General features: G+C 39.7%; 1 protein-coding gene across 1 annotated transcript in view; it reads left to right on the forward strand.

The window, feature by feature from the left end:
* SNTG2 (syntrophin gamma 2) overlaps window positions 1–21,391 on the forward strand; it is a 1,048,529-nt gene that overhangs the window by 566,392 nt on the left and 460,746 nt on the right. Inside the window, exon 3 of the mRNA XM_069728000.1 lies at window positions 19,193–19,249. Within this exon, the coding sequence (XP_069584101.1) occupies window positions 19,193–19,249 (57 nt within the window). The remainder of the gene's footprint in view (window positions 1–19,192; window positions 19,250–21,391) is intronic.

Below are 21,391 nucleotides of genomic sequence, written 5' to 3' on the forward strand. Positions count from 1 at the left end.
TGCCCAATCTCAAGCCATGGGACTTGATGTATGAATGCTCTGAAGGAAAATTGATATTGTGCAAGCCTAGATGTCCACTAGGGTCTTCTCTACCATTATATTAATAGTATCAAGTCAACTAGTTGCTGGTCTTCCTCTTCGCCTTGTTCCTTTAATTTTTACGACCATGTGTCCAAAGTAGCTATATCATAACTTGGTGATCCTTGCTTTGAGTGACTTGTCTGGATTGATTTTTTCAATAATTGATTTGCTTTCTTTTCTTGCCATCAATCGTATTGATGACATTCTTCTACAGCACCACATTTCAAAGTCGTCAATTCTTCTTCTGTCTTGTTTCGTTATTATTCAGGTTTCGCATCTCTATGCTACCACAGAAAAGACCGAGCTATGTACAAGCCGTGTCTTCATTGGTAGTGAAATGCTCCTTGACTTGAAGACGCTGTCCAGTGACTATATTATTGATTTGCCCATAGCTATTCTCATATTGACTTCCAGTGTCTCACTGCATCTAGAGTGATCATCGATTTAAGTAGGATGAAGTCCTATAAAACTTCTAATTCATGGCTGTCCATCTCAAATGTGTCACAGCCGTACTTGGCAGTAGTCAACATCTTTGTCTTCTTTATGTTGAGTAGCAGAGCCATATTTAAGCTTTCCATCTTGACATTTCGTAATCAGTCCTTTATTCCATCTACACTTGTTGCTATCGATATTTTATCATCTGCATATTTAAGAATGTTGATGATTCGTTCAGCGATTTTGACTCCTTCTGCTTAGATGAGCCTTCTGGAAAATAGCTTCTGCATATAAATTGAAGAGAAATGGTGGCAGGATGCAGCCTTGTCTGATGTCTCACTCTACTTTGAACCATGCCACGTTGCCATATTTAGTTTGGGCTGTTGCTTCCTTGTTGATGTAAAGTTTCCTAATGAGACTAGTCAGATGGTTTGGCACACTCATATCCTTCATGGTATTCCAAAGTTTCTGGTGATCATCAGAGTTGAAGGCTTTGCTGTACTTGAGGAACCAAAAATAGATCTCCTTGTTCTATTCTCTGGCCTTTTCCATTATCCATGTAATGTTAGCAGTAACATCTCTTTATCTTCTGTACTTTCGGAATACTGCTTGTTCCTCTGTCAGCTCTTTGTCAAAGTAAGGCTGTAACCGTCTTTGTAGGATCTTCAGTAGTATTTTGCTGGCATCAGGTATGAGCACAATCGTCCTACAGTTTCCACAGTCGGCAGCATCTCCGTTCTTCAAAACAGGAATAACCATGGATCTTGTCCAGTCCTTGAGGAATTTAAAGGTTCTCCATATTTGTTGGCACATGTATGTATTGACATCAACTGCTGTTTCAGAACACTTTATTTTCTCTATTGGACTATCCCAATAGATACAGTTATATGAAAAAGTTTGGGCACCCCTATTAATCTTAAGCTTAATGTTTTATAAAAATTGTTTTTTTTTTGCAACAGCTACTTCATTTTCATATATCTAATAACTGTTGGCCACAGTAATGTTTCTGCCTTGAATTGAGGTTTATTGTACTAACAGAAAATGTGCAATCTGCATTCAAACTAAATTTGACAGGTGCATAAGTATGGGCACCCTTATCATTTTCTTGTTTTAAATACTCCTACCTACTTTTTACTGACTTACTAAAGCACTTTTTTTGGTTTTCTAACCTCATTGAGCTTTGAACTTCATAGCCAGGTGTATGCAATCATGAGAAAAGCTACTTAAAGTGGCCCCTTGCAAGTTGTTCTCCTGTTTGAATCTCCTATGAAGAGTGGCATCATGGGCTCCTCAAAACAACTGTCTAATGATCTGAAAACAAAGATTATTCAACATAGTTGTTCAGGGGAAGGATACAAAAAGCTGTCACAGAGATTTAACCTGTCAATTTCCACTATGAGGAACATAGTAAGGAAATGGAAGAACACAGGTACAGTTCTTGTTAAGGCCAGAAGTGGCAGGCCAAGAAAAACATCAGAAAGGCAGAGAAGAAGAATGGTGAGATCAGTCAAGGACAATCCTCAGACCACCTCCAGAGAGCTGCAGCATCAACTTGCTGCAGATGGTGTCACTGTGCATCGGTCAACTATATAACGCACTTTGCACAAGGAGAAGCTGTATGGGAGAGTGATGTGAAAGAAGCCGTTTCTGCAAGCACGCCACAAACAGAGTCGGCTGAGGTATGCAAAAGCACATTTGGAGAAGCCAATTTCTTTTTGGAAGAAGGTCCTGTGGACTGATGAAACCAAGATTGAGTTGTTTGGTCATACAAAAAGGCGTTATGCATGGCGGCCAAAAAATACAGCATTCCAAGAAAAACACTTGCTGCCCACAGTAAAATTTGGTGGAGGTTCCATCATGCTTCGGGGCTGTGTGGCCAATGCCGACACCGGGAATCTTGTTAAAGTTGAGGGACGCATGGATTCCTCTCAGTATCAGCAGATTCTTGACAATAATGTTCATGAATCAGTGACAAAGTTGAAGTTACGCAGGGGATGGATCTTTCAGCAAGACAATGATCCAAAACACCGCTCCAAATCTACTCAGGCATTCATGCAGAGGAACAATTACACTGTTCTGGAATGGCCATCCCAGTCCCCAGACCTGAATATCATTGAACATCCGTGGGATCATTTGAAGAGGGCTGTCCATGCTCGGCGACCATCAAACTTAAATGAACTGGAATTGTTTTGTAAAGGGGAATGGTCAAAAATACCTTCATCCAGGATCCAGGAACTCATTAAAAGCTACAGGAAGCGACTAGAGGCTGTTATTTTTGCAAAAGGAGGATCTACTAAATATTAATGTTACTTTTCTGGAGGGTTGCCCATACTTATGCACCTGTCAAATTTAGTTTGAATGCAGATTGCACATTTTCTGTTAGTACAATAAACCTCATTTCAAGGCAGAAACATTACTGTGTCCAACAATTAATAGATATATGAAACTGAAATAGCTGTTGCAAAAAAAACAATTTTTATAAAACATTGAGCTTAAGATTAATAGGGGTGCCCAAACTTTTTCATTTTACTGTAAGTTGCATATAAAGCATTGAATATACTGACTGATTTGAGCAAGGACTGACATTCTATTTCAAAAGATAAGACTCAGTAGCAGAAATCTTTTATTAATTTAAATCCCAGCATGTTAGGATAAGCGCGGATTCCAGGGGGCTGACCTAATTTGGATAAACAAAGGAACCACTACAGGAAAATTTTCAATCATGACTGAGACCACCCACTGGACTTCTAAACCTATAGTAAGAAGGCTACCTTTTCAAAATGGTGGGAAATCTATAAAAATGTGGCATATCCTTGATTTTTAGGTGCCCCTACATACTTGTCACCCATCATAATCTCTCAGTTCTCTAGAACATAAAGTCAAGTACAATTATGCTTTAGTAATTCAATTATATTACAGGATTATTTTCTTCTACAATGCATGCTATCTTTATCACTGAATCTCTTTATATCTTTCACCGGCTAAGCTTTCCAATTTTATTGTACTACTTTGCTTTCTTTCTCCATTCAATCCTTTAAATGAAATTAAAAAAGTTGTCTTTTAACATTATTTTCTCTGAAAGTAAAAATTGTCACCTAACAAAGATAAATAACACAAGCTGATGATTTATATCTATTTCTCACAATGCCATTTCATATTACTGTTCTCTATTGATGGTATTATGTAGAATTAAACAGGTTGTCAAAGTCAGCTCTTCGTGATCCAAAGGATCAGTACAAATATGTACTATGAAGAGAAAAGAACAAGAACAATCAGTACTTTAAAATTTCATTAAAAAAATAATGTGCTTAAAAACAGATAACAATGAACAGCCTTAAACCCTTGAAGGGAACCTGTCACCCCCCCCAGGGCCTGTTAAGGTAAAAGAGGCACCTTCAGCAGCACCAAGGCTGCATTCTGTGGCTCTTATGTTTTTTATCCCTATTACTGCATAAATAATGACTTTTATAAACTTGGCGCCATGCCTGTATTGAGTCCGGGGGGTATGTTTTCTTCCCCTGTCTCAAGCGCCTCGCATCTGTCCATCATCTCCCATCTTGCCTCGGGCGCCGCCTCCTCTGTGTCTCCTCATGTCTGCGGCGCCTGCACTGTGCAATCATTTTTCGGGCATGCGCCGTGTGCGCTGCCCTGGAACTTACATGTATGGCGCCAAATTTATAAAAGTCATTATTTCTGCGGTAATAGGGATAAAAACCATAAGAGCCACCTTCACAGAATGCAGGCTTTGTGCTGCAGATGGTGTCTCTTTTACCTTAACAGGGCCTGGGGGGGGGGGGTAACAGGTTCTCTGGTGATAAACCTTTTAAAGATGGTCATTAAAGAGCTGTAAATAAGCATTTCTCAGGATTAAATGAATAGGGACCCGACAGGAGTAAGTTCCGTGGGTGACAACTGACTACCTGCTTCACTGATTTTTTCTATCATGGCTGTTAGCTCCCTAGATGCCACTTTCAATCATATCAGCAGCATCTATAAAGCTAACAGTGAGAGGCGGCTGCCTCATTAACCATATTGGGATCCACAATACTAATCGCATGTCTTTATAACTGCAATATCACCTCAAGATCAAATACTGGCCTCAGGGTATGGTGGCATCTTAGCCCACTCCAAAAGCATGGTGTAAAAACTGACAGGTATCATGCATTGCAGTACATGAGACCAGTGATCAAAGTGAAATATTCTATAGTGGTACTAAGTAAAACAAAAAAAAAGTCAAATAACAATGTTAAAAATCTAAAGCCGCAGAAAAAACACACAAAAAATAGCAAAAATTGCAAAATTGCCAAAACTATTTCACCACTAAATTATGCAACCAAAAAGGTGTGATTCTGGAGAAAGCTCTAATGGAACCATTCACTATAGTGAGGCAGTTGGAGAGACTTTCAACTCTCCTGGGCCTCTATTTCTGCGATATTTTTGTTTTTAGGACATTTTCAAGTACAAAAGCACAGTCGACCACAGTTGTTTGTATGCTAACAAAGAAAGTACACTGTCAGGTAAATGGCCAGATGGGGTCCAAAGTGACTTCATCCGCCTCACTGTGGTGAATTATTCCGTCAGGGAATGTCATTTTTGGGTTATCTAGATGGAAACGCTGAGGTAAATGCTCAGTGTAGAGCAGTATACATGCGAACAGAGTATATTCGCTCATCACTAGTAAATATGTATTGGTATTATTTTTGCATCCGAATGTTATAAAATTCTACGAGGCACCTGTGGGTTTAAAATACACACCCTAATATAAATTCCTTCATCAGTATAGTTTCCAAAATGGGGTCACCTGCAGGGAAGTTTTGCTGTTCGGGCACCTCAGTGGCTCTGCATTTGGAATTGCATACTAAAATCTGGTGTTTATTTTCTGCTATTTCCCCCTCTTAAAATGACAAAATTGAAGCTGAATTAAACATTGTACAGAAAAAAACAGGCATTTTTGTTTGAAGTCCCGAATGTTATAAAGTTCTGTGATTCACCCAGGCACTCAAAATACTCACTATACCCCTTATATTATTTATTGCAGGGTCTGTTTTCCAAAATGGGGTCACTTGCAGGGGATTTCTGCTGGTTTGGCACCTCAGATACTGTAAAATGCAACATGGCGTCCACAATCTATTCCAGGCAAATTTGGTCTTTAAAAATCAAAGACCCCTCTTTACTTTCTGAGCCTTCCCTGCCCAAACAGTTGTTTTCAACCATATATAGGGCAAAGCATGATCATGAGAAGTCACATGACAAATCATTTGTTCATTTTTTCTTGTGAAAATGATACATTTGGTGTTGATTGAAACAACATTTTACTGGGATAAAAAAGCAACTTTTTGTTTTCATTTCCCAATATTCTAAAGTTTTAAAAAGCAAAAAAGGTTCATCACACTTTAGATGAACTCTTTGAAGGATCTAGTTTCCAAAATGGAGTCAAACTGTTGTTTTGGTACATTAGGCACTCTTCAATTTCGACATGGTGTCAGCAATCTATTCTAGACAAAGTCACGCTATGAAAATAAAATATAGCTCCTTTCCTTCCAAGCCTTGACTTGTTTTATACCTTATGCGGAATATTGCTGCATTTGGGAAAAAATTGCAAAGCAATTTGCGGGGTCCATTTGCGAAAATGACAAATTTGGGGAGATATCAGTTACTGTTAAAAATGTAATTTTTATTTTTTTCATTCCACTTTGTATTAATTACTGTGAGGCACATGAAGGGTTAACACATTTTGTGAAAACAAGACACGGTCAATTAAAAAACTTCAAACCTTCAAAAAATTGAATAAGTCCATAAAATGTAGAATTTGTAAACTACCTAAAAAAAGAAAGAATGTTGTAACATTTTAAAACCTTCTAACATCCTACAAAAATAAAAGGACATTTGAAAAATGATGCTTATTAACATAAAAATGATGCTTGAAAAAGTTGCTTATTAACTTCTTTGTGTGGTAGGACCATCTGGTTAATATTAACAGTTTTAGGATGTTAGTGTTTATATAGCTTTTTATTTAGATTCCGCAGCAGGTCTAGGTTCACATTAGCGCTTCTGTGTGCAGCATATCATCTGCATGCACTAACGCATGCCAAAATGCATGCAAACTCACGTTTATGCCTCTGTCACACGTCCAGATAATTCCGATACCGGAGAAATCAGTACCGGAATTGTCCATGTCCGTGTGTCCGTGTGCTCACGTAGCACATCAGTGTGGCAGACGTGCGGGAGCCGTGTGCCACCCATGTGCCGACTGAGGACCACACGGACTGTGAAGGAGACAGCGCTACAGTTAAGCGCTGTCCCTTGCGTGTGGTGCTGAAGCCTGTATTCGTTCCTTCTCCCCAGCAGCGTTTGCTGGAGAGAAGGAATGAAAAATCAATGTTTTTTTCCATTTTCCCTTAAAAATAAAGTTTGTGCGTCCCCTCCCATCTCCCAACCCCTGTGCGCCCCTCCCCCCCCTTGCCTGCCGGGAAATACTCACCTAGCTCCTGCGATGTCTCCTCTCTGCACCGGCAGCAGGTCCTGTGTGAGCGGTCACATGGTCCCGCTCATTACAGTGAGGAATATGTCCTCCTTCTCCTGGACATGTCTTCTGCCTTCAAAACTGTTGACCATTACCTCCTGCCACAGATTCTTTCATCTCTTGGCATCACAGACTTGGCCATATCCTGGATCTCATCATATCTAACAGACCGAACATTCAGTGTCTCCATCTCCCACACCACCTCCTCACCTCACCCCCTTGTCTGTCCGTATTCCCCAAGGTTCAGTCCTAGGGCCCCTGCTCTTCTCCATCTACACCTTTGGCCTTGGACATCCCATAGAATCCCATGGTTTAGGGCAGGGTCCTCTCTCCCTCTGTACTTGTGTGTGCCTTGTTTTGCTCATGTTTATTGTACTTGTCTATAATTGCCCCTTCCACGTGTAAAGCGCCAAGGAATAAATGGTGCTATAAAAATGAATAATGATAATAATATTAATAATAAATTGTCCAGCTGTGGTTGTGTTGGTGGTGGATTATGCCACTGATGCTGTCCTGGAGTTTGGCTGGTCGATGAGGGTCCGCTTCAAAAGAGGATGGTCCAGGTTTTGTGGTGCTGCACCAGGTTCTGTGTGGAAAATAAATGAAAAACATTAGTAAAAAAATTAAAAGTTTAAATAATAGTAAGACAAAACAAGATACTCACGTTCGCTGAGCAAGCGCAGGCTTCAGAAACAAAAGCCTCTGATGGTACTTATATTTTCTGACTTTTTGAATTCCACCACTTCGAACCCGAATCTCCTCTCTCATGTCCTTATTGAAGCGATCCTTCATCCAATGCCAGCGAACTTTTACCCTCTTCACTGTGAAAGGGGATGAAATAAAAATATTGTAAAAAGACACTAACATTTACAGCAAAACCGACGCGTAAAAGACCACATTGCAATACTTACGAAAATCCTTTCTGACTTGAGGCCTTGCATGGTCCCAGTCATCCAACAGCGATCTAGCCACTTCTTCCCAGAGTCGTCGGATCAAGGCTGAGTCAGAATGATTACAATCACAGGGGTCCCACAATGCTGCTCGCTCTTGCACAGCTTGAATAAGGATGTCGTTATTGATATCCAGTTATCCTTCCTCATGTTGTAGAACCTATAGATGAAATATAAAAACAAAATTTGTAAGTAAAACTGAAAACAAATTCAGATACAAGTATGATAAAGGCTACTTACACCCCGTCTTTCCTCCTCAGCAACTTGAGGCCGACGACCCTGGGAAGAATCATTTCCATTAGACTGTGTTATAGCTGTTTTTCGTTCTGACCCAAATGTCAGCTGACAGATTACCAGTGAGACCAAATTGTGGAGTTACGCCCGTCATTTTACAAGCGCGCTTGGAGACAAAAAGACACCTCACACATATCCTGTGAGCAAGTCACTTTTATCTGAAGTAATAGAGCAAGAAGCAATATTTTATACCATTTACACTTAATGCATTTCAATGTAACTCATGTAGCCCCCACCATCACCCAGGGTCATACTTTATTTACCATAACCCAGAATATGTTGTACTGACTCTTGAGAACATACATGATAAGAAGTACAGTCTCCTTGAAGAGGAGACCGTCAGACTACTGAGTCAACAGATTCTAGTAATTCTAACACTTAAAGGCAAAAGGCACTTAAAGGCAAGGTAGCTAAAGGCAAACTATTAACCCTTCTATATCAACTGATCCTGCTCTTCTGCATTGTCAGGTACCTGTAAAGGAAATACATGATTTAACATGTCTAGTATTGACAGTCAATACATACCAATCAGTAATCCAATGTGATTACCTAATCTGTGTCATATCCAGTTTTGGAAGCTTCAGTGGAGGACATGTTGGAAGAGCAGGCAGCAGTCAAGTGAAACACTAGAGAAAAGAACAGATCCGAAAAATTTTACTTGTTAAGAGCCAAACACAATGTAGTACAGAAAAAAGAACAATGGAAGTTAATACTTACAGTACAGGCAGTAGTCCAACTGCACAGCAGTCAGGCAGCACAGGACGGCAGCACCAGGAGAGCAGGAACAGGATGGCCGCACCAGTACCGGCACAGCAAACAGTCTACAAAGAACAGAAAAAAATTAGTTCAGAGTACACAGGATAGCAGCAACAAGACCAGAGCAGCAAACAGTCTACATGGAACAGAAAAAAATTAGTACAGAGTACAGACTGCAAAGAGAAACAGACATTTTCAAAGGTTCTACACTTACATCCAGCAGCACCAGGATTTCAGCACCAGAAAGACGGCTACAACGGGAAGGCGGCAGCATCAGGAAGGCGGCAGCACCGGGACGGCGGCAGCACTAGGACGGCAGCAACAGGACCGGAACAGCAAACAGTCTACAAGGAATAGAAAAAAATTAGTACAGAGTACAGACTGCAAAGACAAACAGACATTTTCAAAGGTTCTACACTTACATTCAGCAGCACCAGGATTTCAGTACCAGAAACACGGCCACAACGGGAAGGCGGCAGCATCAGGAAGGTGGCAGCACCAGGATGGTGGCAGCACTAGGACAACAGCAACAGAACCGGAGCAGCAAACAGTCTACAAGGAATAGAAAAAAATTAGTACAGACTACAGACTGCAAAGACAAACAGACATTTTCAAAGCTTTTGTACTTACATACAGAGTCTTGTCCTGAGTCTTGTGCTTGCATCCAGAGTTTTGAGAGTAATGGACTACCTGTCTCCACACCCCCTTTTATACATCAGTGATTTTGTAGGTGTTGACATCATTTCCTGGACATTATTAGTGTGAAGTACGCATTGCGTATCGAGCGCATGTCCTTGCGTAACAATGTGTTCCCATAGACAGTAATGCTTTTTTTGATGCAATCACCCGCAATTGTCCACATGCGGACGATTGCACAATATTTGACGCCTCAAAAAATGCAACATGTTGCGTTCGCTGGACGCCGCCGCACACCGCGAAACGACGCATTCATACGCATCCACATGCAAACGCATGCAAACGCAGTCCCTGCATACACCATGTTAAAGATAAGCACGCATGACGCATGCGGATGTATGCAGATCATATGCAGCACACAGAACCCGACCTAAGTGATATTGTATATGAAATATTACAATTTTTTTTTGCATTAGTAATAATTGTATGTGGTTTGTTTCACTGCTGGCACCTTCCACATATTTTAGGCAGGAGATCTGTTACTAAAAAATATGAAGCCCTTATCACCGCTAGAAACACATCTATTTAATATCCTTAAAAGGGTTCTCCACTGCCTGGAAAGTGGACCCCATATGCTTGAAATCCCTTAAATAGCAGGAGTACAGGAACTCACCCTCTTTGGATCTAGTGCTCTTCGCTGGCTGTTCCTGCTACTCGGGACTCAGTGGTTCGTCTGCAGCGGTGATGTTACATCGAGAGCAAACATGAACACTGTCACCAATCAGTGAGAATAGCTACTGTGCCGAGGCAAATGGTGAGATCCTCCGAGTTCATTGATGGCTACAGTTGTGATGAGCGCTGCTGGCAAGATATCAGTGCTGCAGCCAAAAGCACTGAGCAGCAGGGAGGAGCTGGGGCTTTACATCGGGCGGGTGAGCTCCCTCTTTGATATTTTTGGTATTCTAGAGTATTTTTGGTTCTTTAATAACCTCAGTACAGAGAGCTATTGCTTACTAATAATGCCACTGCAGAGTGTCCATTGAGTCCACATTCTTACTCATGATAACTAAGTTTTCCTTATATAACAATAAGGCCAGATTCTGACTACCGTGTAAAAAAAAATCCATTAAAAAAACTCAGATGACTTTTTCTTACTAATCCATATGTAATCCATTTTTTTTAGCCACTATTAATTATTTAATAACATACAAGATCATTTACAGTATCCTATGTTGAATCGCAACATATCTGTAAAAATCACATATTGTACGTACGGAATTCCATTTTTTTTTGTGCACCAATAGACTTGAATGGATCAATATCATCCGATTTAAGGAAGAGACTAACGCACACAGATTTCTTTCCCACTCAGATTCGGTCAGTGAAAAAAAATCGCTCATCTGCACTGCCCACTTTTTTATGAACTAAAATATGGTCATGTGAGTGAGTCCCTCATTCAGACGTTCGTGTTGCATGTGCATGTTGTATCGGTTTTCCACATACCCATTAAAATCTAAGGGGATATTTACATGCTTAGGTTTTTTCACAGACCATATGTTTTGCTCAGACATGTCCATTTTTTTCTGGCAGCACGGACGAAAAGTGCTGATACAAATCTATGGGTCTGCGATAAACACATTCAGTCCACAGACCGCATCAGTGTATAGTCCGTATGCCATCAATGTACAGTCCATATACCATCAGCATACAGTCCATATGCCATCAGCGTACAGCCGTATGCCATCAGCGTACAGCCGTATGCCTTCAGCGTACAGTCCGTATGCCATCAGAATACAATACGTATGTCATCAGAATACAGTACGTATGCCATCAGAATACAGTACGTATGCCATCATACATTCAGTCCGTATGCCATCAGAGTGCAGTCCGTATGCCATCAGAGTATAGTCCATATGCCTTCAGCGTATAGTCCGTATGTCATCAGCGTACAATCCGTATGCCATCAGCATATCATCCGTATGTCATCAGCGTACAGTCTGTATGAAATCAGAATACAGTCCGTATGCCATCAGCGTATAGTCCGTATGTCATCACCGTATAGTCCGTATGTCATCAGCGTACAGTCCGTATGTCATCAGCGTACAGTCCGTATGTCATCAGCGTACAGTCCGTATGCCATCAGCATACAGTCCGTATGTCATCAGCGTACAGTCCGTATGTCATCAGCGTACAGTCCGTATGCCATCAGCATACAGTCCGTATGCCATCAGCATATAGTCCGTATGTCATCAGCGTACAGTCCGTATGCCATCAGAAAACAGTCTGTATGCCATCAGCGTACAATCCGTATGCCATCAGCGTATAGTACGTATGTCATCAGCGTACAGTCCGTATGTCATCAGCGTACAGTCCGTATGTCATCAGCATACAGTTTGTATGCCATCAGCATATAGTCTGTATGCCATCAGCGTATAGTCCATATGTCATCAGCATATAGTCCGTATGCCATCAGAAAACAGTCCGTATGCCATCAGCGTACAGTCTGTATGCCATCAGCGTATAGTCCGTATGCCATCAGCGTACAGTCTGTATGCCATCAGAAAACAGTCCGTATGCCATCAGCGTACAGTCTGTATGCCATCAGCGTATAGTCCGTATGTGATCAGCGTACAGTCTGTATGCCATCAGAATACAGTCCGTATGCCATCAGCATATAGTCCATATGTCATCAACATATAGTCCGTATGCCATCAGAATACAGTCGTATGCCATCAGCGTACAGTCCGTATGCCATCAGAAAACAGTCCGTATGCTATCAGCGTACAATCCGTATGCCATCAGTGTACACTCTGTATGCCAAACAACAGTTTAAAATGTTGGTCTGATTTTCATCCAGAAAAATGGGACAACTTTTTTCTCACTTGTTGTCCGTGTGCTGTCCACATACGATCCCTTTTTCTTCTCAGAAGCTATTAATTTTTTACAAAACCATTTCTTATGTTACAGAACTGCAATCTATCTGTAAATCAGATGCTGGGCTGTCCGATTCTGTCAGTAAAAAAATTTGGTTATCAGCACTGACCCGTTGAATAATATCCGATTTATATGGTGGTGTGAGGGAGCCCTTAGACTTATGATTCTGGATGTACTAGTTTGTGATTAATGAGCAGTCAATGATCCAATATATCAGTGTAATGTTATAATGAATCGGTGAACTACCATCAACCTCAGGATTGCAGAACTTTCCGGCCTTTTTTTTTTTCATTATTGACTATATACCGGCATATATTTTACAGTTTATTGCAACACAGAAGCCTTGCCTTGGGCAAATTTTTATGTGCAATTTTTATTACAATGGCTATACATGTATAAGCTTATATAAATATTCTATAATGCATATGGTAGAAATTCTTAATGTGTCATAGTCTTGTGGTAAAAGATAAATATATACTTTATACAATAGTGGTTTCTCATGTTTTCTTCGCACATTACACGGTGCTTATAACTTACATTGATCGAAAAGAATAAAATAACCTTCACAAGCTGATCTTCAATTCAATTGTCACATAAAACTTTCCCCGAAGCCACAGCAGAGGCATGACGAGATAAAAACCAAAGACAATGGATTTGATTGCAGTTATGAATATATGGTTATTTGACAATTTTCATATTCATTGCTGCGTCAGACTTAGAATAAAAATTAAAATGCTCGTTAACCTTTTACAATATTAAATTGCCAAAGGTGACATTGTAACTGACTGAGATAAAATATTTCTAAAATCATTTCCTACCTGATTAACTGCTAGCACAGAACATTTAAGTCTTGGGTGGAAGTCTTGCCTTTGTAGTATTTTGTTCGCCCTTATGTATAATTGATAGATTGTGAACAAACCCCTGTAGTAAAAGTATTTGGATTTAGCAATTAATTCTATTAATAATGGAAAAACACTACCTGTTAATAGGTATTAGCATTGATGACAATTAGTGATGAGCGAGTATACTCGTTACTTGGGTTTTCCCAAGCATGATAGGGTGCTCTTTGAGTATTTTGGCGTGGTCGGAGATTTAGTTTTCGTCACCGCAGCTGCATGATTTGTGACTGCTAGACAGCCTGAATACATGCGGGGGTTGCCAGTTTGTTAGGGAATTCCCACATGTATTCAGCCTGTCTAGCAGTCGCAAATCATGCAGCTGCGATGGCGAAAACTAATATCTCCGATCATGCCAAAATACTCGGAGACCACCCGAGCATGCTCAGGAAGCCCAAGTAACGAGTATACTCGCTCATCACTAATGACAATCTTTCCTTTCTTTGTAGTCAAATCAGAACTCTGTACTAAGCCGGCAACTTTCCTTTGGTGCGTACTATTAAACCCGACCTCCAAGTCAAAGGCAATAGGTATTCTTTGGTCCTAATTTGGGAAATGAAATGTCATTGTTCATTCATTTTGATCAGTAGCTTCAAACCTCACCAATCACTCAAAGTAAAGGACTGATGCACACTCTTTAGCCTACACCATGGGTAGAGAGCTTATCGAGCCCTGTAGAAAGTCTGTTGATTTGTACACTACACTACTCTGCTCATGATCGAGCTGTCAGCTCAGTTAACTCACCCTGCCACACATTGACAGTGCTGTGAGATGATTGCTGCAGATGCGGAGGTGTTTGCAATGACACAAAGCTCTGCTCTACTCTTTCCTTCTCTAGTAATCACGCTAGATATCTGAAGTGTCATCATTGAGGAGGCCATTACATGTCTCACACTGCCTGTTTGGACATTCTCTGGTGGTGCATTCATTTTTTCCCTTGCATGAAACTTCCTGATTAGGTTTGGTCAACACAATGAAAAAATCAACTCCCAGAGGTGAATCTCTGCTAATGCTCCCATCATTAAAAGGAAAATTAGGACCTAAACTTTACAAGCTAATATCTCCGCAATAGATTTTTGAAATTAAGAAATAAAAATTATGTTTTATTCAGCTTTGCAGGCACTATTACATGATGTGGCCAATTTAAGAGGCTCAAATTGGTGAAAGGTAATCTTTAACCCCTTCACGTGAAGCCTGTTTTCAACTTCCTGGCCAATTTGACAATTTTGACCACTGTCAATTTATGAGGTCTTAACTCTGGAACGCTTCAATCTATCCCACTGATTCTGAGATGAGACTGTTTTCACATGACATATTGTACTTCATGATAGTGGTAAAATATCTTTGATATGACTTGCATTTATTTGCTGGAAATTTGGTGAAAATTTTGCAATTTTCAAAACTTTTAATTTTTATGCTCTTAAATCAGAGAGTCATATCATATAAAATAGTTAATAAATAACATTTCCCACATATCTATTTTACATCAGCATAATTTTTGAAACAACATTTTTTTGTTAGTAAGATATAAGGCTTAAAAGTTGACCAGCGATTTCTCATTTTTACAATAAAATTTGCAAAACCATTTTTTAGGGACCACCTCAAATATGATGTGACTTTGAGGGGCCTATGTGACAGAAAATACCCAAACGTGACACCATTCTAAAAAGTGCACAGCTCAAGGTACTCAAAACCACATTGAAGAAGTTTAAGGGTAACAGGAGAAATTGCTCCATACAATTTGTTGTGCAATTTCTCATGAGTGCATAGATAGCCAATATGTGGAGGAAAACAACTGTTAGGGTGCACGACGGGACTCGGAAGGGAAAGAACACCATTTGACTTCTGAATGTAAACCCCCAACAAGTGACACCATTTTGGAAACTAGACCCCTTTGGAAACTTATATAGTTGTGTATTGAACACTTTGAACTCCAAGGTGCTTCACAGAAGTATATAATGTTAATCCGTGAAAATAAAAAATTCTAATTTTTACAGGAAGAATCTTTTTTAGCTCCAAATTTTTTATTTTCATAAGAGTAACAGGAGAAAATGGACCCCAAAATTTGTTGTGCATCTTCTCCTGAGTTTACTGAAACCCCATATGTCATTGAAGCTTACTTTTGAGGTACAGTGCCTAGCTCACAAGGGAATAAATGCCATATTACAGTGCAGATTTTGCTGCACTTGTTTGAGGGTGCCATGTTACATTGGCATAGCCCCTGAGGTGCCAAAACAGCAAAAACCCCTATAAGTGACTTCATTTTACAAACTAAATGTCTTAATGATTTCATCTAGGGGTGCAGTGATTATATTGACACCACAGGTGTGTCACAGACTTTTGTACCATGGGAAAGTGAAGTTAAAATATTTACTTTGTTACCACCACGATTGTGTGTTCGTACTAAGATATACATTTTCATACTGGGAAATGGGTAAAAATGGCACCAAAATTTGTCTTACAATTTCTACTGAACGTGACAATACCCCATATGTGACTGTACAGTACTACTTAACCATACGGAGAAACTCGGGAGGGATGGAGCCCCTATTTGCTTCCTGGAATGCAGATTTTCCTAGAATAGTTTGCGGATTCCATATAAAGAGCCCTTAAACGATAGAAAAGCAGATTCAAGTGACCCCATTTTTGAAAATTATAACATTTACAGATGTAGTGACGATTTTGACTCCATGGGTGTTTTCCAAAAACAGCAATGGATGTTGCGGAGTGAAAATTACAAACTGCCGTTGTAGTGACCAGTACATTATGCCCAGCTCATGCTTCTGGAGACACGCACCTGTAAATTAGGCGGGCTTTCACTACAGAAATGCCAAACATTTGGAAGCTAAATGTGGTTTAGGCACACTGTGGCTCAAAAGGGAATTGGGGCATTTGGGAGTCGAGAATTTGCTGAATTTCTTTTGGGAGGCAAGGAGCCATTTCGCTTTTCCAGAGCCTTTGTGCTACCAGTAACGTGGAAGCCCCCTATATTTCCATTAACAGCTGACAGACCTGAGTGAGAGCTTGTTTTTTTGTGGATTGAGTTGAAGCTTTTATTGAGAATGTTTTACATAAGGTTTGGGATCACATTTATCCAGCGCTCTGCCCTGAGCACTTACGTCGGGCTTTCCATCTAAATCTCCAAGTAATTTAACAAGCCCCGATGTACCTATCTATATATATAATTGTCTAAGGGTTTTTCCGACTGTCTGTCTGTCTGTTTTTCTATCTGTCTGTCTGTCTGTCTGTCTGTCCTGGAAATCCCGCGTCTCTGATTGGTCGAGGCCGCCAGGCCTCGACCAATCAGCAACGGGCACAGCGACGATGATGTCATAATGGTTGCCATGGCGACGATGATGTCATAAAGGTTGCCTCGACCAATCAGCAACGGGCACAGTCTGCCGCGAATTCTGGAATCATCATTATCCATATACTACGGGGACATGCATATTCTAGAATACCCGATGCGTTAGAATCGGGCCACAATCTAGTTCACTATAATGAGGCAGCAGAGTTACTCTGGAATATGTCTGGCCTCTGTTCAGGCCATCTTTTCAGAAGTGCACAAAACTGTTGCCTACAATACTTTTATGCAATCCTAAAAAGACGGACACCGCCGTGTCACAGGTTATATGGTGTCCACAGTGTCTCCATCTGCCTCATTATAGGAAATCTTCCTCCAGAGGGTTTGTCTGAGTCACGAATTTCAGAGATTTATATGGAAACCCCGGTATAAGCGCTCAGTGCTGAGTGCAGGATAAATGTGCGCTAAGCCTTACTGAGATCTTTGAGAGGCAGAGTGAAAAAATTCAGCAGCATGTGAAGAATTGTTTTTGTTTATTTTTTACACCATTCCTCATGCGGTATAAGTGATTAGGCCTCTTTATTCTTCGGGTTGGTGCAATTACAGTGATACCAGATTTATATCGGGTTTTAATGTTAGCCTGCTGTCACACACTAAAAGACACTTTTTATTGCGAAAACTAGTTTTTACATCACCATATTTTGAAACCTATAACTTTTCAATATTTTGGCCAAAAGAGTCATTTGATTTGGCTTGTTTTTTGCGGGACAAGCTGATGTTTTTATTGGTACCTTTTTTGGGCACATGACATTGTTTGATCGCTTTCTATTCTGATTTTTGTGAGACAGAATGAACAAAACCAGCAATTCAAGAATTGCTTTTTTTTCATACTGCTGCACGCATTGTAAAATTGTTAAGGCAGCTTTATTCTTTGGGTTAGTACAACTACAGCAATACCCAATTTATATTTTTTTTATGTATTGGCGATTTTACACAATAAAAATTATTTTATAGAAAAAAATAATTATTTTTGCATCGTTTTATTCTGAGAGCTATAACTTTTTTTATTTTTCTGCTGATGAAGCGGTATGATGGCTTGTTTTTTGCAGGACAAGATGATGTTTTTACCAGTACCATTTTTATTTACATTTTTTCATCATGTTTCATTGCACTTTTTGTTCATCGGTATGATGATAAAGCATTGTATTTTGCCGTGTTTTTTTTTTTTTACGGTATTCACTGAAGGAGTTAACTAGTGGGTTGGGTTGGGTCGTTACCGATGCGGCGATATCAAATATGCATACTTTTATCATTTTTTTTTTATTTACACAAAAAAAAAACATTTTTTGAAAAAAAATCTTTTTTTCCTTTATTTGGGGATTTTTTACAAAATATTTTTACACTTTTTAATATTTTTTTCACCTTTTTACATTGTCTCTTCCTGTGACATCACTGTAAAGTGACAAATCGCTGATCTGATACTCTGTACTGCCAAGTATAACATGAGCATCTGACAGGCAGGGAAGGAGGCATGTCAGTGCCTGCTCTCAGCAGGTGCTCACTAGCCACCTTTCCTGCAGGACCCCAAAAGACCCCGCAGCCATTTTGCGACCAGGAGTCTCAATGGAGATCATCAGGACAACGTGATCGCATCGCGTTATCCTGATGGAAGCGCGCAGGGAACTGTTTCCTCTATGTCTCTATCACTACTGACAGGGGAATGAGAGGGGTTACATGACCATGATCAGTGCTACCACCAATCATAGCTGTTGCTGCAGGGTGTCAGCTCTCATACAGTGCTGACTACTGCACCCGATCGCCGCGGCGCTTGAGCCCACGCGATCGTGCCCCTGTACATATACTGCACATAGGGCCCACCAGGAGATTCACCGATTCTCCTAGGAGCCAGTCCAAGACTCTATGTGTGCCTTGCATAGGCCTCTATGCTAAATCTGCACATCCAATAAGCTAAAGTTCTGTAATCTTATTTTCTTTTTTTCCATAATATTTATAAGTTATATGAAGAATGATTCTCTTTTAAAATGTCTGTATGTATATACAGTATATCTTGCGAACTGTTTTTAACTATGCCCAGTAAGATTTTCTACAAGAAAAGTGTCACGTAAATCACTTTTATCACCCTGGTGAACACACACGAATGCTTAGTTATTAATGCTATTGTATGAATAATAAATTGCACTTTTATAAATAATTTACTTGCCATTTCTTTTTTTGCCTATAAAAGTTATAAAAGCCAGCCATGTAAAAGTAAAACTCTGCCCTTTGAAATAGCTTGTTAATATTTTTTTTTTCTGGATGAAAGTAAAATGATTGTATACAAAATATTTACCTAAATGGTATTTTTTTTTCCAATTTTTTAAAGCGCAGAACTGTTACACTTCACAGAGACCCTGTTGGTGGATTAGGTCTCAGCATAAAGGTAGGTGTAACATTTATTTCTTATGCAAAATCTCCGTAATACTATAGATAGGTTTTGTCGATGTAAACCACAGTTTAATGAGAAGAAAAATAAATATATGTTTTTCCAACTTGTTGAGGAATGATTTCAGAATAGATTATGTACATTTTATTGTTCTGATATTTAAATGGACTTTGTTAGCCTGCACTGACAGCATAAGCTAAGCACATAGCCTTGTAAGGAGTATAGCCCTTAGAAACATTTCAATATCCGTCTATGGCTCTGTGTGAAACATGTATCACATACGTATGATATCCGTGCGACATTCATGTGCCGTCCGTCTGACACGTACCAGCATAGAATGCAGAATAGAAATTACAGATTTTTAAGTGATGTGCAAAGGTGATAGATAGATAGATAGATAGATAGATAGATAGATAGATAGATAGATAGATAGATGATAGATAGATGATAGATAGATAATAGATAGATAGATAGATAGATAGATGATAGATAGATAGATAATAGATAGATAGATAGATAGATAGATAGATAATAGATAGATAGATGGATAGATAGATAGATGGATAGATAGATAGATAGATAATAGATAGATAGATAGATAGATAGATAATAGATAGATAGAGTGATAGATAGATAGATAATAGATAGATAGAGTGATAGATAGATAGATAGCTTGCAGTGCTTTCTATTAAGTGACATTAATACATAATTAAATGACAAAAACAATGAGGAGTACCCCCCTATTTTATGAAACCAGTAAAGATAAAGCAGATAGCTGGAGGCTCATTGTATCAGGCTGAAAAGGTCCATAGTATTGGGCCCTTCCGAGCCTGAAAATACCAGCCCGTAGTCACCCCAGAACTGGGGCAGTTGCCAGCTGGCATTTTTAGGCTGGGAAAGACTCATTAGCCAGTTACCTTCCCAGCCTGATGATATCCAGTCACAGCAGTTTGATTTACCTTTTGTTTCAAAAATAGGGGGGATGCCACATCGTTTTTTTTCATTTAATTGCCAGTATTTTTTTAAGTGGCTTAATAGAAAGCACTACAATCTATCTATCTATCTATCTATCTATCTATCCATTATCTATATATCTATCCATTATCTATATATCTTTCATCCATCTACAGTATGTATCCATTATCTTTGCACATCTTTAACACTTACAAATCAGTAAATTCTTTAATGCATGATATTCCAGTATGTGTCACATGCATGGCACACGTACACATGTGAATGTTGAAAAAAGCACACAGTTCTTCAAAATGGATCCTGTTTTATGCTCTCATTTGAAGGGGACTTTGCTGAGCTTTCTCTGCAAATAGTACTGCTCCAGGTAACCTGGGTCTGTCAATTATCAGTGAGCAAACCCATTGGGTATAATTGTGTACTATGCCTCATCAAGGTTGATCCTAATTAGCAGATTTCCTTAACCCTGCTGTTGTCTTCGGTCTGGGGAGACCGATTTTGAACTTTGGTATTTTTTGGGGTGTTCAAGATGCGGTTCTGAAACTTGTGGTTGATTGACTTAAATGAGGATGGGTCAGTCGGCCACGGGTTTCAGAGCCGCATCTTGAATATTTTAAAGAATATTGAAGTTCAAGGTCGGTCGTTTTTGACCGAAGACAACAGCAGGGTTAAACTTCAGTTTTTGAAGAATGAAGGCAGTGATTAAAACACTAAGGACTCATTCAGACCTCTGTGAAAATTGGTCCAACTACGGAAAGCAATGCATGGACTAGATGCGAGTCTCCTGACCAGTGCATGACATCTTCAAGTGTCTCTATGAGGCTGTTACACTTGGGTCAGTAGATTTGCAGCCATTCTGTGCATTGCATTTTAAAGTACCGTATATACTCGAGTATAAGCCGACCCGAGTGTAAGCCAAGACCCCAAAATTTTGCCACAAAAAACTGGGAAAACTTATTCACTAGAGTATAAGCCTAGGGTGGGAAATGCAGCAGCTACCGGTGAATTTCAAAAACAAAAATAGAAACCAATAAATGTAAAATTGATTGAGATATCAGTAGGTTAAATGTTTTTGAATATCCATATTGAAACAGGAGCCCCATAAAATGCTTCATACAGTTCATGATGGGCCCCATAAGATGCTCCATACAAAAATATGGCCCATATCAT

The sequence above is a fragment of the Ranitomeya imitator genome, chromosome 5, assembly GCF_032444005.1.
Source record: "Ranitomeya imitator isolate aRanImi1 chromosome 5, aRanImi1.pri, whole genome shotgun sequence".
In the NCBI taxonomy this organism is placed as follows: Eukaryota; Metazoa; Chordata; class Amphibia; order Anura; family Dendrobatidae; genus Ranitomeya; species Ranitomeya imitator.